The following is a 27,411-nucleotide window of genomic DNA, read 5'->3' on the forward strand; positions in this document are numbered from 1 at the left end:
TAGCATTGGGAGAAGCATCCAGCTATAGAAACCTTTCCAAAACATACATCAGAATATGAGGCAGCTTTTGGGCCCATTGAACCTTGTCAAACCATCGAACCCATTCCAGGATGGAATATTGACATTAAAAGATGATGATGTTGATGATACATATAAACATATATATTACATGTGTGTGTGTGTGTGTGTGTGTGTGTACATCAGTGTGTGTCTGTGTGTTTCCTTATTGACAGATTATATCAAGATGTGCAAGTAATTTCTTTCTGTGCATAGAGATGTTCTTTGCTAAATCATTTCCTATTAATATATATTTACCTTGTTAAAAAGCCAGGCGTACCACTAATTCATATCTACAGCTATGAAAGATTCTAAAGACATCTCTGTCACCTGATGCAGACCTTCCAGCCAAGCATATTCCTGTGTTCTTGATATAATTTCTTTGATAGGACTGTATATATGTGTATGTTGTATTTCCTTCTCAGTAAACCTTTTAAAACATAGCAATAATTTGTTCAAATCTTTGGAGTAGAACATGAAATATCTAAGAGAAGCAATTTTGGAGAAGAAAAACTCACAATTAATTGTATGAAAGAAAAAAACTCTAGAAGTATTTGTCATTTCTCTTTTTCATGAAATGACAAATAAATTATATAGAAATCACTTAGTTATGAAAATTGGCAGAAATGTCCCCATATACGGCATGTAACCTTGGCAACGCTATGCATCTCACTTGATTTTCCAATAAAAGCATTTTATTGTAAAAAGATGCTTAAGAATGAGAGTACGTCTGTTTTTGCATGCTCATATATATACATACATATATATATATATATATATATATATATATATATATATATATATATATATATATATATATATATATATTGGGTCATCCCATAAATAATGCACTTCTTTTATTTTTAAAAATTAAGATAGACAAACTTCTTTTTTAATCTAAAATATACTCTCTTTCATCTTCTACAATGCTCTTTCATCTGTCTGGTAGACTTGCAAGGCCCCTCTTCCAAAATTTACTTGTCCGTGACGAAAAATACTCCTCCAATACTGTTCTGACCTTGTCTACAGAATTCATATTTTTTCCATCCAAATGATTTTGAAGAATAAATGATAATCAGAATAAGTGATAATCAGGGCAATGTCTGGCGAATATGGTGGGTAGGGCATTGTTTCTTATTCAAACTGCTCCGGCCTTTGGAATGTCATCCTCGCTGTATGTGGCCGAGCATTATCCTGATGGAAGAACACCTTTCATCTTGAATCCAAAGATGGTCATTTTTCTTCTAGCGCTGACATAAGCTGCTCGAGCTGCTTGCAGTAGATCTCTTTTGTTATCATTTGGTTTTGGTTTAAAAGTTCAAAGTGGATTAAACCTTACATATCCCATCAAACAAATAACAACACCTACTTTAGCCTGGGGTTCTGGTGTTTCTCTTTTCCCTACCCACTGTCTTCGGCACTTGACATTTTTATAGAGGAATATGCCGTAAAGCAGAAACCCACCTTGGGCTCAATAAACTAGGCTAATAAACTTATATAATTTTGTTGTATCTTGGTAGGGTCATTATGCCAATATAAACACATGCATTGATTCTATTTCACTCCTTTATTATTATTAGTTAATTGGTTAACTGTTTAACCAATTAACTAATCAATTGTTTGATTAATTTTCAGTCAATTAATCAATCAGCTGGGTTTGTCCAATTCCTTTTATTGCCATTCACAATCTCATCAATGACATGTTCGGTCTACTTCAAGTCTGTCTCATATAATGTTCTGCAAATAAACTGAATTTGTGTGTGTGTAGAGAGAGAGAGAGAGAGAGAGAGAGAGAGAGAGAGAGAGAGAGAGAGAGAGAGAGAGAGAGAGACAGGAAGCATCTTTAAAAATATATCTATGAATGTGTGTGTGTATGTAAATATACATAATAATAAAATGAGCTTATTGTATACAGTGCTCAGGTACACAACTTATTGGAAAAGGGGTAAAAGAGGGGACAGAAAGCAGCAATAAGTCAAGTAAAGAAAGACAGCATTTAAAGCCAAAAGTACGTACGTAAGTACAGAAGATAAAAGTCCAAAACCATGTTTCAGTATTATTAGACCTCCTCAGCAAAACATTGGCTTCACTGCACTTGTCTCCCATTCTGAACAAAATGATTATCCCATTTTTCAGATTAGGTACTTATGTACGTACTTTTGGCTTTAACTGTACTTTTGTATGTACTTTTGGCTTTAACTGCGGTCTTTATTTACTTGACTTATTGCTGATTTCTGTCCCCCACTTTTACCTTTTTTTCCAATAAGTTATGTACCTGAGCACTGTATAGAAACTGTAAAAGGTAACTAAATGGATTGGCATCAGGAAGGCTGGCTATCCACAAAATTAAAAAAAAAAAACTGGCACTCCATCAGTTACAACTATGTAGGTTCCAGTTGATGTGATCAATGTAGCAGCCTGCTCATAAAGTTAACAGGCAAGTGGCTGAGCACTCCACAGATATGCGTACTCTTAACATGGTTTTCAGGGAGATTCAGCATGCTATGGAATGTGACCAGGCTGGCCTTTTGAAATACAGACACTACTCATTTTTGCCAGCTGGGTGACCTGGAGTCAATATGAAATAAAGTGTCTCTCCACACCACTGATGTTATCCAAAGGAAAAGCAAAGGCCGATACAGCTTGGCACCAGTGACATCACAACTCATTCTCTACAGCTGAGTGAACTGGAACAACATGAAATAAAGTGTCTTGCTCAAGAACACAACACACAGGCCCAGTCCAGGAATCAAACTCACTACCTCATGATTGCAAGCTTGATGCTCTAACCACTAAGCTTTGTGCCTTCACATAGGGTAATCTATCTACTATCCATCATTGTCCATTGATAATCTACTTATATCACACCAGTGTCCAGTGCTACTCCCCCTACACCACACCTGTGATCTATAGTTTTGCACCTACACAATGCCACACTATACTAGTGCCACCTGGTGTTTCTCCTACACTATATACTACACCGCATTGGTACCAATGGCTCTCTGCTACACCACACCTAACCGATGGCCAGTGATATTTTTCATAACATTAGACACACATAAGCCACCATAGTTTAATCACATTTTCACTAAATCTAATTCAATATGAAATAATTAATTCAATAATTAACATTCACCTACCCACCCTATTTCTCACCAGATGCACTGTGATGCAGAAAGTGGTGCATCTAATGCTGCATTGTCTGTATAGTCTGCCTGCTACTGTTGTTGCTGCAGTTGTTGTTGTTGTTGTTATTGTTGCTGTTTGTATTATTGTTACTTTGTTGTTATTACAGCTGTTATTACATTTGTTATTGTCATTGTCATCATAGCTGTTGTTGATTTAATTAGTATTGTTGTAGTTGTTCATCTTATTGTCATTATTGTTGGTGGTGTTGTGTAGTCCTTGTAAAATCTCTCTAATGAATATAACTGTTTACATATTTTGAGCTTGCTTTGCTTTGAGCCCCTTAACTTTTGGTGGAATTGTAGAGGATTCCATGGTGATGTACAGCATATCTTAGGCATTTAAAACCTGGTGTAGCCCCTATCTTTCCATTTCTGATTAAAACCCTTTTTTAAAAATATTTTTCTTGAGCCCTAGGATTCCTGAAGCTGGCTATCCAATTTCCATGGTATATAACATCACAACATTCCCATGAACTGGATGCTGATCCATTGCAAGATTCAAGGCTAGTAATTTTGAGGGGAGGGGATGATTTGATTACCCCAACTCCAGTACTTGACTAGTACCTTATTTTATCAACATGAAGGGATGAAAGGGAAAGGTGACCTCAGTAGGAGTTAACCACTGCAGTTGGTCTGATTCCCACTGTGTTATGTTAATGATCAATACATTTAACTATTTGCAGTCTAGTCTACTAAAATATAAGTTGGTACCACAGTATTATGGTATAATTCACTATACTATGTCAATGGTTAATACATTTAACTGCTTGTAGTCCAGTCCACAAAACTGTAAGTAGGTACCATAGTATGCTGTGGTTCACTATAACCATGTCAATGACGAATACATTTAACTGCTTGTAGTCCAGTCTACCAAGCTGTAAGTAGGTACCAGTGTGTGTGTTTTTATATATATATATATATATATATATATATATATATATATATATATATATAGATCAAAACAGTTTGATTCAAATTCATTGGTACTCTTGGATTCAAAATGGTTCACGACTAGCATCACACTTGAAACTCAAGGGTCCCAACGAATTTGAATCAAACTATTTTGATCCATATATGTAACTCCCAATAAATTGGGTGAGTGCCCTTCTTTCGTTTGTCCACTCATATATATATATATATATATATATATATATATATACATATAATTCACTATACTGTGTCATTAACACAGCATAAAACTGCCTGTAGTCTAGTTCCCTAAGCTGTATGTAGTTACCATGGTTATGGTAGCATTGACTATAGTATATCAATGACCATTACATTTAAGTGCTTGTAGTTCAGTCCTTCTACCTGTAAATTAGAGCCACTGTATGTTAAAGGTCACTGTCCTGCAACCAATTGTGATTAGGGTGTTTGGTTCACAATCCTAATGTCATGGTTTCAATTCCTGGACCAAGCAGTGCATTGTGTCCTTGAGCAAAGTATTTCAATTTGCATTGTTTCAACTTAGTTGAAAATCGGTACCAGGTGAGTGCTGGTGCAGCACTCTTTCCCTCCATCTCTCACATCCTGGATCAAAGGCGGAGAGGATCAAGAGAGTGTCCATGTCTGCTGGTAACCACATTAGCATCCAAAACAGTTAGTGAAACAGGGTACATGTTACTAAGCAATTCTCGTCAGTGGGTGACAGCTAGATCTATTTCACTATGGCTAACATACTTAAGTATTTGTAGTCCAGAACACTTAGCTGTATGTACCTTACTGTGTCAATGACCTAGGCACTTAAATGTCAAAAGTTTGGACAACCTAACAGTAAGATATCTGTAGCCTAGTCCACTTGGTTGTAAGTAGGCACCACAATGTGGTATAGTTCACTGTTATAGATATTTCATCAATATGAGCAACAATAATGGATTCCCCTGCAGTAAAAATTAGCTGTGATAAACCATTATCCACTCCAGTTATCTCCACATAGTATCTTGATCTGCTAAAAACAACAGTCACATCTTCAAATTACACCATACTGTCATAGAAAATAGACGGACTCTAGATAAATGTAATCCGAAATGCACTTATTACCATCATGTTCATCATCATTTAACGGCTATGTTCTATGCTGACTTGGGTTGAATGGTTTGACAGGATCCGATGAGTCCAAGAACTGCATTGTGTTCCAGTTTTTATGGTATGTACTGGGTGCTTCTTTCATACCGTCAGCACTATTGAGGTTGCCATGCTTACTTCCAAATGCCGAGGGAGCGAGGGTCAGCTTTATGCTAGGGTTGGCTTTATGTGCATTTTCTGAATAAAAGATGGAGGTAGCCACAACTGGAATACCTTTGATAATAGATCGCCTGGATCAGAGCTAACCTGGAGCTAAAAGATAAAAACTGCTACTAATAGTACTTGTGTCAATCTATCAAAGATATTATGCTATGAACCAGCATGATGTTTTTGGGAATATTCCTTAGTCTATCATGTAGAGAATGGCTACATTCATCATTTTTTTTTTATTCTTACACCCTGGAAGCAATTCTCTGAAAGAAGGGAATGATAAAAAGAAAAAGAAGGAAATAAAATACAAATGCATTTTGTAAGAAGAAAGGGAAGGATATGTTCAGTTCTTGCAAAGGCATCGTTAAACAACAGAACATTCTCGGAAACAGTAGAAATAATTTTGGTCACATTGCACACGCAGCCATTACCAGTATTGTAAGTAAATATTAAACAGAATAGCTGAATACATGCAACAGGGTACTCACCACCACCACCACCACCACTACTACCATTACCACTATCACTGCACATTCATCTGTTTCAAATAAAAGAGGCTATATTTTCTTGATTTCTACCTTGAATAACAAAACAGAAGTTCATTGTAGCGAAAATCAATGACATACAGAATAATTTTGGATATGCTAATGATTTTTCTGGTTGTTAAAATGGCAGAAAACTTTTGAGTGAATGAGTCGAATAAAGAAATGAGCCATGTACAAATTGAGGAGTTGTGTGTGTCTCTTACATCATGGATAATATTAACAAACATCAACTATTGATTAAGAACACAAGAAATATGTTATTTCTTTCTCTCTTTCTTTATTTCTTTCTTCTCTTTTCTGAAAGCTATTTTATTGAGATAGGCTTTTTAATCAAACCATTTCTCTTACCAAAGTTTTATTATGTACAATGTTCTTGATAAAACTCAATTGCTGAGTGATGACAAAAATTCCCATTCCTTCTTTTCTTCTACAATCTTTTTGTATTTCTTCTTTGTTCTTTTTCTTTTCTTTTTTTTTCTTCCAATGCATTTCTTTCAGTATATAAGAATGGTGTATGCAAGCATTCACTACATGATACTCTGAAGAATATTTCGACAGCGACAAAGAAACACACAATCCTGTTGTGCCACAGAAACAATTTCCTTGCCAATTTTAACTTGAACCATTTTACTCAAAAATCTTCCTCTTTCACCCATAATATTTCATTCTAATTATTTCCATTCCACTGAATCATTTTCTGTTTCTGTTTCTTTTTTCCCTTCATTTCCATTTTCCAACATTATTCTTCTGCTTCACTCATTTTCTTTTCTTATCATCATTGTTTTCTTTCTTTCATGTCTTTCTTTCTCCCTTTCTTTCTTTCGTTTTCTTGTTTTATTTGTTTCTGTTTTCACTTTCTGTCTTTCTTCTTTGATATCTTTATTTACCCACACCTCCTCTTCTCACATTCAATTGTTGTTGCTGCTGTTGTTGTCCGTCATGTCATTATATTCAATATATATGTTTTATCAGTGTTTCTGCCTATCACAGTCACCTCAGCCCCACACTCACAGCCTGTTCTTCTTCACTCTCTCTCTGTCTTTAGCTTCCTCTCCCCACTCTTATAACTAACTATATTATATCTATCTTATATCTACATTATGTCCATGTTATATCTATTTTATGTCCACATTATATTCTTATTATTTTACTGGTTACAGTCAATCGACTGTGGCCATACTGGGGCACCACCTTCTTCAAGGGTTTTAGTAGTCAATTATATATTTTTTTTCCAGTACTTTGTCTGGTACTTATTTTTTTATTTTTTTTATCAATGTTGGAAGAGGACAAAAGTTAAAATCAATCAGACATAAAAAGACATAACTAATATGATCCGAATTACATCCAGCAGTTGGAAACTGAAAGAAGCCTTTTGTATCTGTGTGTGTGTGTGTGTTTTGTAATTAGTAAGGTTAAGGCTATTGTTGCAACTGTTCAGTGTCTATTGCAGTTTTGCTTCAGGGTGAGCTGGTATATGAGTAAATCTTACAGGTTAAGGGCTATGAGGGTGATAGACTAAGTACCAAGGTTGATTTGTTTGACTAAACCCCAGTACTAATTCTATCGGTCTCTTTTATCAAACCACTAGGTTATAAGGACATAAACGAACCAACACCAGTTGTCAAGTGACGGTGGGGAAAACACACACACACACATATGACTGGCTTCTTTCAGGTTCCCTCTCCCGTATCTACTCATAAGGCTTTGGTTGGCCTGAGACTATAGTAAAAGACACTTTCCAAGGTTCTGCACAGTGAGATTGAACCCAAGATCACATAGTTGGTAGACAAGTTTCTTAACCACACATCCATGCATTGTCCACCATTCTCAAGGCTCAGCTACATAACAACTCCAACATTACATAAACCAGTAAGAAACCTGCCTCCAAAACTTCAGATTTGAAATAGAACCTTCCAAATCTACTGTATTCTTTCTTATCAGCAACACCAGAGAACATTAAAATCCAACCAACCAGAACATTCAACAGCATAAACAGAAGACAAGAATTCTTGTAGTTCTATACAACATTTCGATAACATTGACATTGCACATTCTAAGATGCTGCAGAGAAATTGAAACAATATGCAAATATACTTTGAACACTCACAAGTATTGCAGTATGGCTGTGTGGTAAAGAGGTTTGCTTTCCAATCACATGGTTTCAAGTTCAATCCTGTTGCATGGTGCCTTGGGCAAGTGTTTTTCTAAGGTAGCTGTGGGCCAGCCAAAGCCCTGTGAGTGGGTTTGGTAGATGGGAACCAAAAGAAACATGTTATATATTTGTGTGTGTGTGTGTGTGTGTGTGTGTGTGTGTGTGTGTGTGTGTGTGTGTGTTTGCACATGCATGTGTGTATGTTTGTTACTGTCTCCTTACTATGACATTACATGATAGTTGTAAGTGAATGTGAAAACGTGTCTGACAATGGTGAAACAGGCAGTGTTGATGACAGAAAGGACATTCAGCTGTAGAAGCCCATTGTGTGTGTGTGTGTGTTTGTCTGTCTGTCCCACACCACTACTTGACAATTGGTGCTGTTGTGTGTATGTCCTCATAACTTAACAGTTTGACAAAAAGAGAACAATAGAATAAATACCAGACTTGAAAAAAATATAAATAAATACTGGGGATGGTTCTTTCTATTAAGAATTATCTAAGGCAGTGCTGCAACATGGCCACAGTCTAATGAGTAAAACAAAACAAATAATAAAGAATGAGAAAAAAATGAAAATGAACTAGAAATGCAAGGAACACAACTTGCTGTCACAGAAAATGCCAGCATGCATTTTCTGCTACTGTATGGAAGAAAAAAATCGCCTCCAAACACCTGACTCATATAAAGCATAGAACTCTATGATGTCAGCATCTGAAAATCATTAGTTTCCTATCCAACACAAACATCATCATCATCAGTGTTATCATCATTTAACGTCCGTTTTTCCATGAGTTGGATGGTTTGACAGGCGTTGACTAGCTGGAGAGCTGCCTGGGCTCCATTTGTCTGTTTTGGTATGATTTCTATGGTCAGATGCCCTTCTTAATGCCAACCACTTTACAGAGTGTGCAACATCAATAGATCAACTTACCTCAAACACTATCCTGAGACATGCACAATTTTTTTTCTTTTATTTGTTTCAGTTATTTGACTGCGGTCATGCTGGAGCACCGTCTTTAGTCAAACAAACTGACCCCAGGACTTATTCTTTGTAAGCCTAGTACTTATTCTGTCGGTCTCTTTTGCCGAACCTCTAGCCTACGGAGACATAATAAACACACCAGCATCGGTTGTCAAGCGATGTTGGGAGACAAACACAGACATACAAACACAGACATACAAACACAGACATACAAACACACACACACACACATATATATATATATATATATATATATATATATATGTATGTATATATGAGGGGGCACTGAAAATTTCCTGGCTTTGGATAAAAGAAAATACAGGAGGATTAGTTAATTATGATTTTATTTAATTTTATTCAACATATTCCCCTCTCGGATTCACATACTTATGGCAGTGATCCTTTAGTTTTCTAAGCCCTGTAAAAGGCCTTTTGTGATACCCTTTATATATATATGTATATAGATATTAGTTTTTATGTTCACTTATAATAAAAACAGTTTTACATCAATCTAAAGGGTTACTCTACAATTTTATAAGATTACAAATTTATTATTCTTAAACAAGAATATTATTGACAGCGACTTTGAAGTTTCAGCCAGATAAACCATCGTCAGACTGACTGACAATGACTTAGCTGGCCAAAACTTCGAAGTCACTGACAATAATATTCTTGTTGAAGAATATCTGTGTGTGTGTGTGTGTGTGTGTGTGTGTATCAGGGCATATGGTGTTTGTTGTATTGCATGTGCTTCCACACCCAATGCCACCAAATTTCAAGAAGGGTTATAACAAAAGTTTTCCATTAAGATTTCTGATTAGATTAATGAGCAAGGTTAATATTTATAATGAATTTGCCATTTTCAATGGGTGTACAGTGCACATGCCTCTGATATATATATATATTCAGTATGTCACCATCTTTTGGAATATGGCAATTCTATTATGTGGGAAGCATTCTATTTTAGCCAGTTGTTATTTGGAAATTCCTCAGTGAATATCAATGGAAGTGTCTGTAAAAAGCTACCAATTCCAATCTTTTGTTCGAAATTACAAAAGGCTGTAATAGGATGTTATACTTCTTTGCAAGACAAAGATCATACCTTTCAGAAACATTAATGTAGGAGGATACATGTTCTGTGAGGGACCAATCAATTTTATAATTGTTATATTACCATCTTTTATATTGCAGATATATTTGGACAGTGTGGCAGTAATACATCTTTCTGAGTGTCTAAATGTGCATGTGTCTGGATGTGTGTGTGTGTATAAATATATTTATATATGTATGCATATGCTGCAAGGCTAATTTTTTAAAGGGTTTTGCCATCAAGCATTTAACACTAAAACTGCATTAATAGCCAGCTACTTTGATTTGATGTTTTTTGTGTATATGATACTGAAGACATAAAAATACCATTTGTTTTTACATCTGAATAGATAGCTATATCACATGTTCTATATATGACAGTGGTATAGGTAAATGTCTGATGTATTTTTAATGTTTTTTCTTGTGCTTTTTGGCAACTAATCAAATTTTGATAACTACTCACATTTCAAAGTGTTTACAAATGTTTTTGTTTATAAATTGCCCTACAACTTCTCTTCTTCAGTCATTCAAAGTAATCAGCAACATAAAACCCAGAATAATTTTCAGAACCTTCGACTTCTAATAAACTACACACTTTTTACTTTATGTATAGAACACATTCTATCTCTCACATCACTCTGTCTGTCTGTCTGTTTGTCTCTCTCTCTCTATCTCTCTCCCTCTCTCTCTCCCTCCCTCCCTCTCCCTCCCTCCCTCTCTCTCTCTCTCTCTCTCCCTCCCTCTCTCTCTCTCTCTCTCTCCCTCTCTCTCTCCCTCTCTCTCCCCCCCCCCCTCTCTCTCTCTCTCTCTCTCTCCTCAATCCCCTTTTCCACCTCGCTCTCTCTCCTCAATCCCCTTTTCCACCCATCATGCCATCAAACTGTTTCTATCCAATCTCCTTACCAAAAGTCATCATATAACTCTTTCTCTCTCTCTCTCTCTCTCTCCCTCTCTCTCTCTCTCTCTCTCTCTCTCTCCCCCTCTCTCTCTCTCTCTCCCTCTCTCTCTCTCTCTCTCTCTCTCTCTCTCTCTCAGCTGTTACTCCACTCTGGTTTTCTTACATTACTCTTTTCTCATTCACCCTTTCACTTTCTTCCTCTTCCATCACTCTCTCTCTTTCATTGCTGTCTGCTGGGGACAAAACAACATAAAGCAGAGATGACTCATTAGTCTTGCCAGGGATAAGTCAACTTTACTAGTGCTGGTGCCATAATAAAATGCTCTTGGTATGTTCTATGATGTGACTGGTGATAGGAAGTGCATTTAAGCATAGAAATCATGTGAAAAATCATCATCATCATCATCATTGTTTAACGTCTGCTTTCCTTGCTAGCATGGGTTGGACAATTTGATTGAGGACTGGCGAACCAGAAGGCTGCACCAGGCTCCAATCTGATCTGGCAGAGTTTCTACAACTGGATGCCCTTCCTAACGCCAACCACCCCGAGAGTGTAGTGGATGCATTTTATGTGCCACCGGCACGAGGGCCAGTCAGGTGGTTCTGGCAACAGCCACGTTCAAGTGGTGTTTTTTACGTGCCACCTGCAAGTGAGATGGAGTCCTTGACCCATCTATGTAGAGGATAGTAAGAACTAACTCAGACCAGGATGACCAGCAACACGAAAAAGCAAATGTAAAATTGATGCTGATAAAGATGATAATGTTGTTGTTGTTGTTGGTGGTGGTGGTGGTGGTGGTATGGATCAGTGGTGCTGATGTTGGTTATGATGGTGATGATGGTGGTGGTTATAAGGATAATGATAATGTTGTTGGCAGTGATGATGGCAATTATGGTGGTGGCGATGGATGTCAGGATGACAGTTGGTGGTGGTGGTGGTGGTGGTTATGGTGGTGGTGGTGGTGGTGGTGGTGGTGGTGATGGTGATTGTAAGGATAATGATGATGGTGGTAGTGATGAGGATGAGGGTGGCAGTGGTGGTGGTTATGATGTTAATGATGGTTGTTGTGGTAGTGATGATGGCTACTCTGTGTGGTTACACATCAGTGCAAATGTCTTTCACATTTATGTTTACATATATTTCATTTTACACATCTGTGTGTGTGTGTGTGTGTGTGTATTTATGCGTGAGTATATAGTTTAAAAAGTCCTATTAAACTGTCCATCAACTTATAATAAGGTATGAAGTTCATGTTTTTATGTAGAGATGTATTGTGTGTGTACATGTGTATGTGTGTGCATGTGTTTGTGTGTGTGCATGCATGTCTATGTTTGTTTGTGTGTGTGTCTGTGTGTGTGCATGCATGTGTTTGTGTGGGTGTGTGTATGGTAGTGAGGTAATGGTGATGGTGGAGGAGGAGATAGTTGTGCTGGTGCTGGTGTGGTACAAGTGTTAATGGGGCTGGTGGCAGTGATATACTCGATCTTAGTGTAGTGGCGGTGGTATTGGTGGTACTGGTGCTAGTGAAGTGGTGCTGAACTGACAAGTAGCTCTTCCTGAAACATCTATACCAGTTTCATTTTTATTTTTTTTAGTTGAAACAAATGAATGGGGGGGGGGAGTGCAAATGATGGATGGAGAAATAATGGTTGGAGAGAGAGGTGGGTGGTACTGAGTTCCTGGTGACTGGTTTTATATATTTAAGTGCACAGATATATTGTAAATTTGTATGCGCATACAATATAGAATGATCATGCCATCTGTGAGAGACTGTATAATATTTCATTCATATATATATATATATATATATATATATATATATATATATATATATATATATATATATATATATATATATATATATACATGTATGTATGTATATGTATGTATTTGTATATACCTGTATGCATATATGTATATATTTATAAACATTCACATATATTGTAAATTCTCAATAAATAATACACATATGTATTCTAAACTTATACTAATAAATAAACATACATAACACACATATACACAAATTCTTGCATATATGTGTAGGTATGTTCTGTATGTATCTCTCTCTCTCTCTCTCTCTCTCTCTCTCTCTCTCTCTCTCTCTCTTTCTCTCTCTCTCTCTCTATCACTCTCTCCCTCTCTATCACTCTCTCTCTCTCTCTCTCTATCTCTCTCGTTGTCGTTGTCATTTTATATATATGTATGTATGTATGTATGTATGTATGTATGTATGTGTGTGTATGTATGTATGTGTGTATGAATGTTTGTATACATATCTGTATTAATCTGTCTGTTTATCTATCTGTCTGCATGTCTATTTGTTTGTCTCTCTGTCTATCTATCTAGAGAAAGAGAGACAGGGACAGAGGGAGGAAGGGAGGGAGGGAGGAGGGTGCTGGTAGACTATGGTTAAGAAGTTTGTTTTATAACTGCATGGCTTCAAATTAATCTTACTGTGTGACACTTTGGACAAGTGTCTTCTGCTCTAGCCTCAGGCTCACCAATGCTTTGTGAGAGAAACCCATCATTTAGATATATGTGTCTGCATACATCTGTGTGTGCATGTTTGTCTTTGCATGTCATTACATTGGCACTGCTTGGCCAGTGGCTATATTTGTTTAAATGTAACTGGAACTCTGGGAAAGAATGCCCTCATCTTTGAAAGCTTATCCAACAAGCTTCAAGAAATATGAGACACTATTAGAGAAAGAGATGCTTAGCAGCATTTTGTTCATCTTTACATTCTGAGTTCAAATTCTGCTGAGGTTGACTTTGTCATCCTTTCGGGGTTAATAAAATAAGTACCAGTTGAGTATGGGGTCAATGTAATCGACTATCACCCTTCCCCAAAATTCAGGCTTTGTGCCTGTCATAGAAAAAGAAAAAAAAAAAGTAGAGAAGACTGTTAGGAAAAGAAAAGTTTGCTTTGCTAAACATTGCTGAAGAAGTGGGGAGCTGGTTGCTGACATTTTGGTTTGAACACTTCAAATGTTTGTAATTGCATTGATCAATCAAGAGATGACACTGAATATCACTAAGAGGAAATGGGTGGAGGCTAAGAATCAGATCATACAAATGCAAGCAAGCATGATCCAATGAAGACGGTGACATATATATAAATACACACGCTCTTCCTCTCTCTCTCTCTCTCTCTCTCTCTCTCTATATATATATATATATATATATATATATATATATATATAGCAATTAGAAAATGGAGGAGAATATGCGGTATCCATTGACATGATTGTGGTTTTTGTCATTTTAGTTACAAAATAAATTAATTAATTCAACGAAATATACTGTCTGCAAGTCGATGGATACTGCATATTCTCCTCCATTTTCTAATTGCTATATAAATTTAGGGTAAAATAACCCCCCTTTTACCCGCACCCACTTATTACACTTGGTATAACACTAGTGTAATAATAATTGGGTACCCTCCCAGCAGTATATTGGATAGATACTATCTCTTAGTGGGTTGAATCCTCAACCCCTAACTCTCTTGCATTATATATATATATATATATATATATATATATAGGAAAATGAAAAAAAGCCAGAATGCTAAACTGGAAGCATATTTTAATAAATATTTCTTCTAACCGGTTTTCATTGCGAAAAGCAAATTATCAAGAAGAAGGAGAATGAAAATGTTTTTTTACAAAGAAGTACAAAATGAAGAAAATAATATATAAAATGATAATATATAAAAAAATAAATATACCCATACATTATATTGTCTTTGAGCTTTTGTAGTTCAATAGTAGTTCATGTATAAACTGGTAGGAAAATTAAAGATGCATGAGAGTTGAGAGTTTTGTTAGGTTTTAAAAAAGGGTTAAAAGTTTGTGTTAAGCCGGTTAGAAGAAATCTTTATTAAAATATGCTTCCAGTTTAGCATTCTGGCTTTTTTTCATTTTCCTATTATTTCTCCACGTGCGGTTAACACAACCCCACTATTTACTGACTTATATATATATATATATATATATATATATATATATATATATATATATATATATATATATATATATATATATATATATATATATATATATATATATATATATATGTAGACTGGTTTCAGCCAGTATTGGCCCAGGCCATGACTAACTTAATAGCACCACGTGGAGATGGCTTTTAATCATGTTTTATGTTAGAGTCATACTTTGAAAGATGATTAAATGTCATCTCCAGGTGGTGCTATTAAATTAGTATGGCCTAGGCCACTACTGGCCAAAACATAAGATAGATGTGTGTATATATGTGTAAATGTACATATATTAATATTACACACTCACACAGAATTTATTACATAAGTCCCTTTACCATTTTAATACTATGTGTGTATATGTATGTGTTTTCTAAATGCAGTCACTAATATCCTTGTTTTTCTGCCTAATCTTGTTAGTTCTTGAGAGTTCAATTGAGAATATTATAACTATAACTTATTACTGGGACAGCTAGAGTATTGATGGCAATTACCTTATTTTTCCATTTAGTTCTATTTCCAGTATTAATCTAATGCATCAGTAATATTTCTTCGTCTTTTCATTCATTTGTATGTAAGTTGTGCAATGTCTTGCTCATTGATTCTCAACTATTATGTATGTCTGCTTTTGACCTACTTTTTCTTATCTTAGTTTCTTTATCTAGCATGATATTAGTATCTTTAATTAATTTTCCTCTCTTCAAAGTTGCTTTGGCACAGTCTTCTATATTATTATTATTATTATTATTATTATTATTATTATTATTATTATTATTATTATTATTATCATTATTATTATTTATTATTAAGGCAGCGAGCTGGCAGAATCGTTAGCATGCTGGTTGAAATACTTAGTGGTATTTCACTTGTCGCTACGTTCTGAGTTCAAATTCTGATGAGGTTGATCGACTTTTCTGATGAGGGTTTTACTAGCCTCTGCTCTATGAACTACAACAATCCAGTTTTGTGTGGTTGAATATGCTGTATGAACCACACATGCATGGATAGACAGGTATATTGTATAATGCTTCAGCCTTACACATTGTAATCAACAGCCTTTCCTTCCATATGTAGCTTGTTCATTATTTTGCATAATACTCCAAGTCTCTGTGCATCTATTGTTATTTACTGTGAGCATGTTGTAACCTTAACAATAAGTAACTATATTTTTGAGCTGTATTAATTTATCGCACAAAATATACCTGTTAGAAAAATTTTATATACGCACACACGCACGCACGCACACACACACACACACACACACACACACACGTTTAGTGGCATCGAATGGCTGAGAAGTTTAACACCTTAGCATTCAGATTATGCTGTCAAGTATAATACTTTACTATTTACATTGTTTTGGATTAATCATGCACTTCTAGATTTTGACATAGGTGCAGGTATGGCTGTCTGGTAAGAAACTTGCTTCCCAACCACATGGTTCCGGGTTCAGTTGCTTGGGCAAGTGTCTTCTTTTATAGCCTTGGGCCAACCAAAGCCTTGGAAGTGGATTTGGTACATGGAAACTGAAAGAAACCCATCATATATAGTATATATCTATGTGTGTGTGTTTTCGTGTCTGTGTTTGTCCCCCACCACCACTATCACTACCACCACCACCACCACCAGTTGACAACCAGTGTTGGTGTGTTTGCGTCCCCATGACTTAGCAGTTCAGTTAAAAAGACCAATAGAATAAGTACCGGGCTTAAAATGTAAGTTGTGGGGCCCGATTCATTTGACTGAAAAATCAAGGCGGTGCCCCAGTATGGCTGCAATCTTGATAATGACTGAAACAAGTAAAAGATAAAAGATATCTCATTGCTTCTAGATTTTGACAAAGTGATTTTTTATTTTTAGAATAACATTTTAGGTAGGTGTGAGAAGCCAGATCTGGCCAGTTTGAACATAAAACAGGCAGAATATTTGGGCCAGACACGGCTGGTTTAAATGCCTAACGGTTAATGTCAGAAAAAGAGAATTAAAATTACTACCACAGTGTTGTTAATGAAAACTCACTTGATTGAATTTTTAATTGTAATTTTCTTTCTTTATTAGATTCTTTCTTTATTAGATTATCAAAGGAATAGGGCTGTGAGTTAGTGAGACTGATGTATTGGCATCAGAAAGAAAAAAATAAGAGAACACGGGCTGGGAGAAAATTTCAGAGATATTCAGTTCTGGAGAGGAAGATGGATAGGGTAAAAGAATTGTTTGTTTTGGGGATTTGGGAAAGACTATTTACTCATTACTCTTTTACTTGTTTCAGTCATTTGACTGTGGAGCACTGCCTTTAGTCAAACAAATCGACGCCAGGACTTATTCTTTGTAAGCCTAGTACTTATTCTATTGGTCTCTTTTTGCCGAACCACTAAGTTACAGGGACGTAAACACACCAGCATTGGTTGTCAAGTGATGTTGGGGGACAAACACAGACACAAACATATACACACACACACACACACACACACACACACACACACACACACACACACACATATATATATATATACACATATATACAACAAGCTTCTTTCAGTTTCCATCTACCAAATCCACTCACAAGGCTTTGGTCGGCCCGAGGCTATAGTAGAAGACACTTGCCCAAGGTGACACGCAGTGGGACTGAACCCAGAACCTTGTGGTTGGTAAGCAAGCTACTTACCACACAGCCACTCCTGCATCCCCATAACTTAGCAGTTCAGCTAAAGAGACCAAAAGAATAAGTAGGAGGCTTAAAAAGTAAGTCCTGAGGCCAATTCATTCCAATGTAAATAAAAATAAAAAAGAGACAAAAAAAAAGAACACCCCAGCCTCATGGTTTCAGGTTCCACCCTACAGTGTGGTACCTTGGGCAAAGTTCTGTACTCCTGGGCTGACCAAAGCCTCATGAGTGGATTTGAAAGAAGCCTGTTACACACACACACACACACACACATATATAGGCAGGCAGGCAGACAGGAATTGAGAGATGTGTGTGTGTGTGTCTGTATGACATGAAATACAGACCAAGGAGTTCCAGTTGACTGTGTGTGTGTGTGTGTGTGTGTGTGTGTGTCCGTTATTCTCTCCTTGTCTTTACTTTGTGTAGTAGTTGTAAACAAGTGTCACTGTTCATGCAAGCAGTGCCCTTCATTTCCAATCTTGCATGAAAACATGTCTGGTCATGGGGAATAGATGAGGGTTGGCAACAGAAAAGTTATCTGGCCATGAAAAAAATCCACTTCAACAAATTCTGCCAGACCTATGAGAGCATGGAAAAGTGAATGCTAAAACAATGGTGATGATGATGAGGATGATGATGATAAAGATGGTGTTGAGGGTGTCAGAGTGGATGGGGATATAACTAGCTCACTCAGAGAAACAGAGACTGTTGTAATAGTAACGAAAAATGACAGCAAGAAGAAGCAGCATATCTATGAGCCAGTGACTACAGTGTGTTGGTGGTTGATTCATCTAAAAAACAATATTTTGGAGATGAGGTGTCTTGAATGTGAGTGCAATATATGGGTAGTACTCTAGTATAGCTTAAACTTAACAGAAAATCAATTTACGATGCCTGAAGCATTTCCTGGATCTAATAAGAATCCTTAGTCTTTACAATATGATTTTCGCAGTGTATGAAAAGCCACTATGAGAGATCATATGAAGCTATGAAACTTAGCATTTGTAGTAACTTGTGGAGTTTTAGCTGCATGCTATTCTTAACTAGAAAAGGTGGTGTACGAATATCTTATTTCCTTGATGTGTATAGTGATAAAGTTTTTGTGCTATTGAATGAGACTGCAACCATGTCTGCATTGGAGAATGTTTCAAAGTCTTGTGACATTTACATAAGAATATATATTGTTACAAGTGATTAAGGTATGTTGAAGTGATTAAAGTGTATTTCAGTAATAGGGATGTGGTCTAATGAAGGAGGCAAGGATTTTATGGATCGAAACATGTTTTAGCGATTAAGGTGTGTGTCTGAGTGGTTGAGATGTGTAGTGTGCGTTTCTGTTATTGAGGTGATGGGATGTGTGTTGTAATAATTGAGATGCATGTTTTACTCATGAATTGTTTGTTTTGATGACTGAAATGCATGTTTTAACGATTGAAGTGTGAGTTTTAATGAGTGAAGTGTCAGTTTTAGTGAGTGGAGTGTAAGTTTAGAGTGAAGTGTGAATTTTAGTAACTGAAGTGTGTAAATGAAATGTAAGTTTTAGTGAGTAAAGTGTGAATGTTAGTGAGTGATGTGTGAGTTTTAGCCTATGAAGTATGAGTTTTAATGAGTGAAATGTATGTTTTAGTGAGTGAAGTTTGAGTTTTTGTGAGTGATGTGTGTGTTCTGGTGACTGAAATGCATGTTTTAGTGACTGAAGTGTGTGTTTTAGTGAATGAAATGTAAGTGAAGTTTGAATTTTAGTGAGTGAAGTGTGTTTTAAGCATTGAAGCATGTGTTTTAGTAATTGAAGTGTATTCTAACGTTGAATTGTGTGTGTTTTAGGCATTGAAGTGTGTGCATTAGGCATTGAATTGTGATTTAATGTTGAATTGTGTGTGGTTTAATGACTAAAGGGTATTTTTTTTAAATGGTTGATGTGGGTTTTTTTTTTATTGATTGAAGTGTGTATTTTAGTGACTGAGGTGTGTGATTAAATTATTGAGGTGTGTGTTTTAATTATTGAGGTATATGTTTTAATGAGACAGGGGTGTATATTTTAATAATTGAAGTGTCTGTCTAAAGGATTGAACACATATATGTGTGTCTTTTTATTATGATTGAACACTTGTATGTGCATGTTTTAATGATCTGACACCATTTTTGAAAACATCTAAAATGAATTTCTGTGAAATGTGTTTCTAATGTCCACTTAATTTACATTTTAAAAATTGTATTTTATTGATTTTCTTCAGTGGTATGGAAACTGTTAAATAATCCCTCCATACAAGCACACATTTTAGACACACACATATATATACACATATAAACACACACATATATATACACATATAAACACACATATACACACATATTAAACACACATATGCACAAACACAATCTATGCACACATTTCTGCTAAAGGGCTATTTATTGTGTGTATAACTTCATATTAATTAAAATTCCTGTATTATGTAAGTATGTATACTTGTATATGTGCATGTGAGTGTGTGCGTCTAGGTGTGTCTCTATACGTATGCACATGCAGTATGTATTGATGTATGTTTGCATATATAAATGTATACACATGTGTGTGTGTGTATAAGTATATAGATAGATAGATAGATAGATAGATAGATAGATAGATAGCTTCATTAAGGCATTGGATATAATGGTTTTATATTGTTATTGCGATCTGTACTCTGAGTTCAATTCCAGCCAAGGTCAAATTTTCCTTTCCTCTTTCAAAGATTGATAATTAAAGCACCAGGCAGCGCTGAAGGCTGGAAGAATTTTTGGAGAAACAGATTTGAAGGTAACTTGAAGAACATAATAGAAATGGGAAACAAAGTTGGGATGTAATTAAATTCTCAATTAACGTATGTGTGTATGGTATGTATGCATGTATATATGTATGTATGCACAAGCATGGTTGTGTAGTTGAAAAGTTTGGTACTATTGTCCTGGATTAACGAAAATGTTTTGAATGAATCTGTTTGATGAAAACCAAAATAAGACCATTGTGTATGTGTGTGTGAATAGTTGCATGCACATATCTGTCTGTGTATTTGTTTACATCTTACTCACTTCTGCAAAAGTTTTGTTATATATGGGCAGTGTTGCTGATGCCAGTTTTCCTGCCCTCAAATAATCCCTTCCTTTTGTGCCTTTGAAAATGTGCAGGATAAAAATTTCCTTATTTGAAAAACAGGTAAGGGTTAGTGGAAGGGAAGGCATCCAGCTGTAAAACAATGCCTCAAAAATATGTCTTAATAATATATTCATCTATCTGTCTGTCTCTCTGTTTCTCTGTCTCTCTGTTTCTCTGTCTGTCTATCTTTCCTTCCTTCTTTCTATATTGAATGATACAGTTATAAAACTTGCATACAGGACTTCAAGTTTCTGTGTCAATGATACAATGATCACTGCTCTTCTTCAGCTTATGCAAGTCTATTACAAACACAAAAAAATACCTTTATAGTTCTCTGTTTCTGACGATATTGCGGTCTACATCTTTTGTCATCACACGTGATTTGTTGATACATACATAAGTGTGTGTATGCGTGTGTATTAATGCTTGTTCTTATGTGAAGTTATATTTAAAAGCAATTGACAATAAACTGAAGGACCACTCGATATTTTTTAGCCATATACATATTATAATTTTTTATAATGCAAAGGTGAAACTCTGCCAAATCAGATTGGAGCCTGGTGTAGCCATCTGGTTCACCAGTCCTCAGTCAAATCGTCCAACCCATGCTAGCATGGAAAGCGGACATTAAACGATGATGATGATGATGATGATGATGATGTTGACAGTAACTTTGAAATTTCAGCTCACCACCCATCATCAGAAAGCACAATGATGGGTGGTAAGCCAAATCACAGTCAACTTTTTCCTACACTATATCATTTCTTTAACTCCATGTTGGTCTTCTCTACAAAATTACCAATGTTTTTTTTCTTTCCTTCTTTTCTTATCATGTTTTTTTTTCTTACTCTATTCCAGAACGTTGGGTTACAAAGAAAAATTGATTGAAATTCCCAAAGGTCATTGTTGGATGGAAGGAGACAATTATCGTAAAAGTATGGACAGTAACTACTTTGGACCAGTAAGTGACACAACCCCCACAATCTAACAATTTCACTCTCAAGTTCATGTATGCTTAGAATTTAGAAATAACATTGCAAAAAAATTCCTTCAGATTATTTTCTGTAATTAGGGATGCCAGATAGCCATAACCATATGATCAAAAATTTGCTTCACAGTTCCATAATCCTGGGTTAGATTGCAAGTGTCTTCTACCATATTTGACTTGTGGCGAAATTTCCATTCTGCAAAATGGAAATTGTGCAGAAGCCTGCCAGATGAACTGTTCCTGTTCTTATGAAGCAAACTTATTCTGTTGCCCAGTTGAACACCAATAACTGACTCTCAATTGTCTTTATGGGACTCCATTCCGTTGTGAGCATTTGGTGAAGATCTCTACTCTGAGTATAACAAAGTATCTTTAAGTACTCCTTCCTTCTATAACAGTAACCTATAAGAGATATTTCCTTCCCTTCTTTTCTCCTCACTAGTGTAAGTGGCACAGGAAAAGACAAGAATTAAGGACACTTAATTCTTGTCCTGTGGAGGCACATGGTCTACATGGTTAGAGCAGCAGACTTGTGGTTGAGAGTTTGCAGGTCTGAATTTCAGACTGGGTGATGTGTGTTTATGAATGAAACACCTAAACTCCATGCGACTCTGGCAGATGGTAATGGCAAACTTCTGACACTTTCGCGACAACTTACTCTCACTCTTTCCTCTTGCATCTAGCAGCTCACATACAATGAACCAGCATCCCATCAGATGGAAAACCTATACGCAAATGAAACCAGGAAACTGGCGCTTATGAGCCAGGCATGGCTTGAGAAGGAACAAACAACAATTCTTGTGCAGCTGTCTCTCAAGTTCAAGAAAGATGGTTTTGCAATTCCTTGCTGAACAACCTGCATTGATTTGTTTATAGTGATCAAATGAGCATGCTGTACACATGATCATGATGGGTTAAGGCTGCATCCCCTTGTGAAAAGGTTTGGCCTATGAGAATTTTGTACTGGTGCCACATAAAAGCATTCATGCTGGTTCCACATAAAAGTACTTGTGCCAGTGGCACATTAAAAGCATTGATGCTGGTGCCACATAAAAGTGCTTGTGCCATTGGCACATTAAAAGCAAACATTGTGAAGAGTTTGATCTGATGTTAGGAAGGGCACCCAGTTGTGGAAGCCATACCAAGTTAGACTGGAATCTTATGCAGCTTCCCAGCTTCCCAGCTTTAGTCAAACCTTTCAACCCATGCCAGAATGGAAAATGGATGTTAAAGGTGATAATGATAATAATGATGATTCATCTTTACATTCTGAGTTCAAATTTCACCAAGATCAACTTTGCTTTTCATCCTTTCAGGGTCAATAAATTAAATACCAGTGAAATTCTGGGGTCGATGTACCAGTTGAGTACTGGGGTTGATGTAATCAACTTATCCCCTTCCTCAAAGCTATCATCATTATCGTTTTTATTATTATTATTATTTCTAAGGTAAAGTTGGCAAGCTGGGAGAATTGTTAGCACGCTTGGTGAAATGCTTAGCGGCATTTCATCTGTCTTCGTGTTCTGAGTTCAAATGTCACCTGGGTCAACTTCACCTTTCATACTTTCAGGGTCAATAAATTAAGTACCAGTGAAATTCTGGGGTCGATGTAATTGACTAGTCCCCTCCCCCAAAACTTCAGGTCTTGTGCCTATAAAAGAAAGGATTATTTCTAAGGTAGCAAGCTAGCAGAATTACTACCATGTCAGGCAAAATGCTTAGCAGCATTTCTGACTCTTTATGTTCTGAGTTCAAATCCTACTGGAGTCAACTTTACCTTTTACCCTTTCTGGGTCCATAAAATGAATTACCAGTCTAGAAGATGAGGAAGGCAATGTAATCAACCACCCTCTTCCCAATTTGAAACAATTATTATTATTATTATTATTATTATTATTTCTGATATATAGGTACAAGGCCTAAAATTTGAGGGAGTTAATCAATATCCTAGTACTTGACTAGTTCTTTATTTTATTGATCCAAACAGATAAAAGGCAAAGTTGACCTCCATGGAATTTGAACTCAGAATGTAGAGAATCAGAAAAATACTATAAAGCAGTTTGCTACCCTGCCAGTTAATAATAATAATAGTAATAATAATAATAATAATAATAATAATAATAAGAGTTAGATCACTACTAAAAACAGAGCTCAATGCTAAAAACAAGATAATGGGTATCAACACTTTAGCTGTCCCAGTTATAAGCTACAGCTACAACATCCTTAACTGGACACTAAACGAACTATGTAAAATAGACAGGAAAACAAGAAAAATAATGACAGGATATAGGATGCACCACCCAAAATCTGACATAGAAAGGCTATATATACAACGCACAGAAGGTGGCAGGGGTCTTATACAGCTAGAAAACTATTATAAAATAACCACCATAGGACTGCAAAAATACCTACTCCAGAAGCAAGGGAAACTAATACAAATAGCCACAAAACACGAGCAAAACAAAAAACTGTTTTCAGTATTTAAGGAAGCTGACAAATACAAACAAGAAATCAATCTACCTAACAAATACGAAGAAGAAGAAGAAGAAACAACAAAAGCTATAAAACAAATGAAATCCAAACTAAAACTAGAACAGCAACGGACCATGATAAAACGATGGCAAGAAAAGCCCCTACATGGTAAATACTGGGCTAAACTAAATGCGAAAGAAATAGACAGAGAAAAATCCCAGCAATGGCTGAGAAGCTCAGGACTCAAAGCAGAGACTGAAGGATTTTTAATTGCTGCACAAGACCAAAGCCTCCCCACCAGAAATTACCAAAAACACATAATGAAAAGAAATATAACAAGTAACTGTAGAATATGTGGAGATCGACAAGAAACAATAAATCATATTATCTCTGGCTGCCCAGTCCTGGCTAAGAAGGAATATATTCACAGACACGACAGAGCTGGGACCTATATACACTGGAAGCTATGCCAACATTATGGAATAGCAACAGAAAAAAGATGGTATAAACACACGCCAGAAAAGGTCACAGAAAACGAGAAAGCAACCATACTCTGGGATATGCCAATACACACAGATAGAGAAATTAAGGCAAATAGACCAGATATAGTTGTCAAAGATCATGAAGGAAAAAAATGCCTTCTAATTGATGTTTCAATACCAGCAGATGACAACGTTTCTCTAAAAGAAATGGAAAAACTTTCAAAATACAAAGACCTGGAAATAGAGATAACTCGAATGTGGAATCTAAAAACAGAAACAATTCCTATCATAGTAGGTGCCTTAGGTATAATAAAAAAATATTCAGACAAATACATAACAAAAACACCAGGACTTACAAATATATATAACATACAGAAAATTGCACTACTGGGTACTGCACACATTCTACGCAAAACACTTTCAATACAGTAAACATAAGAGCACCACAGCAAACCACAGCACATACCCAAGGCGCACAGAGCTGCGCTCGGTAGTGAAGTGAAAGTACGTTATAAAAATAAAACTACTGAATAATAATAATAATAATAACGGTTTCAAATTTTGCCACAAGGGCATCAATTTTGGGGGAGGGTATGAGTCAATTACATCAACCCCAATGTTCAACTGGTACTTATTTTAGCAACCCCAAAAGGATGAAAGGCAAAATCGACCTCGGTGGAATTTGAACTCAGAGCATAGCAACTGGCAAAACACTGCTAAGCATTTCATCCAGCATGCTAACAATTCTGCCAGATCGCTGCCTTAAGTTAATAATAATAATAATAATAATAATAATCCATTCTACTATAGGCACAAGGCCTGAAATTCTGGTGGGAGGGGATAAGTATATTACATTGACCCCAGTACTCAACTGGTACTTAATTTTTTGACCCTGAAAGGATGAAAGACAAAGCTGACCTCGGCAGAATTTGAACTCGGAACATAGCGACGGGCGAAATACCGCTATGCATTTTGCCTGGCATGCTAACAGTTTTGTCAGCTTGCTGCCTTAAGGTAATAATAATAATAATAATAATAATAATAATAATAATAATAATAATGATAGTAATAATGATAATGATTTCAAATTTTGTCACAAGAATTTAAATTGAGAGTGTGAAGATGAAATGCCACTAAGAATTTTGCTTGGCATGCTTAAGAATTCTGCCAGCTCACTTGCTGTCTCTATTACCAGCAATTAAGATATCAAGTTAATTTTGTTGTCTTTTAGTGTGGATTAAGTGCATTTTTATTGTGCCTCAAGGACTTGAGAGATTTTTCTATTCAGATTTAAAAGCACTTAAAAGTCTCCTCCACCCTGTATAGAGTTACTGCCCTCCTTCACAGATATCCTGCATCTTTGGGACTTCTAGAGAGTATGCATAGATTCTAATGTTACCTCATAATTCTTTCCAATACTCATAGAGATGGAAGACTTAGTCCATTCCTCTGACTTAACACTAGTGCCTAATATTTGAGTTCTTTACATGCATTCGATTCTGTTGCAAACAATCTAAACAAGTCTTTAGTCTGATCACAACTTACAAATGTGATGTACTATTTCCTATTGCAGTAACTCATATTTTGTTCACTTTTCCACCCGTTTCTCCCACCCCAACTAGTTTTAGTGACCTTTTTATTCCTCCCATGATTAAACTGTAGAACTATAAAGAATGAAAACCACAACATTACATATCACTCCTTTATATTATATTATCCAAAATTTGCTGTCTCTACTCTGTTCTGGATACAATTACGTAAATGAAACCATTATTTACGGAAGTTGATAAAATGCAGCATCCAGAACTTAGTTCAAAGGCCATAACATTTATATTGGTCATGCCTCTTGGAGAGGCATGATTATCACAACCCAAATGTTTTATATAAATTTTAATATATTATATTTTCAGGTTCCCAAAGGACTAATCACTGCCAAAGTATCTCACATTATATGGCCCCCTTATCGTTGGCAATCAATGGAAGTCATTCACACCAACCACAGACGGGTTCGACCACGCAGGAAATCATTACCATCATCATAGCATCTCACATCTGTATAAGTTTGATGGTTTATCAGTAGAAGATATGTGAATGACCTGAGGTAACATTGTAGTAACCTGTTCATGTTGGTATCATTGAACAACATGTAAAATATGTTGTAGTGTTTTTACATCTTTTGGGAAGTAATTCTCTGTCTCTATCCAATACAGAGAATATCACCACTTCTGCTCATGATGCTGTTTCATAACTACATGAAATCACACTCTAAAATATCAACAATTACCCAAACTTATAGTAAATAAAACATTATTCTTGAGTATGTTCACTAATTTTTCTTGCACTATATTTATCAAATTTCCATCACGTGATGATATATTCTGGATATTGTGTAACATATATACCTTTTATCTTTTACTTATTGCAGTCATTGGACTGTGGCCATGCTGGGGCACCACCTTGAAGGGTTTAATCAGAGAAATTAACACTGGTACTTATGTTGTTTTTTTTAAATCTAGTACTTATTCTATTGAT

At 35.9% G+C, this 27,411-nt stretch overlaps 1 protein-coding gene across 1 annotated transcript in view; it reads left to right on the plus strand.

The window, feature by feature from the left end:
* Positions 1-27,205, plus strand: part of LOC106874002 (mitochondrial inner membrane protease subunit 2) — a 421,447-nt gene extending 394,242 nt beyond the window's left edge. The window contains exons 5-6 of the mRNA XM_089351430.1: positions 21,796-21,898; positions 26,790-27,205. Of these exons, the coding sequence (XP_089207556.1) occupies positions 21,796-21,898; positions 26,790-26,921 (235 nt within the window). The 3' untranslated portion in view covers positions 26,922-27,205. The remainder of the gene's footprint in view (positions 1-21,795; positions 21,899-26,789) is intronic.
* The last annotated feature ends 206 nt before the right edge of the window (positions 27,206-27,411 follow it).

The sequence above is a fragment of the Octopus bimaculoides genome, chromosome 4, assembly GCF_046866305.1.
Source record: "Octopus bimaculoides isolate indiv1 chromosome 4, ASM4686630v1, whole genome shotgun sequence".
NCBI classification, from domain to species: domain Eukaryota; kingdom Metazoa; phylum Mollusca; class Cephalopoda; order Octopoda; family Octopodidae; genus Octopus; species Octopus bimaculoides.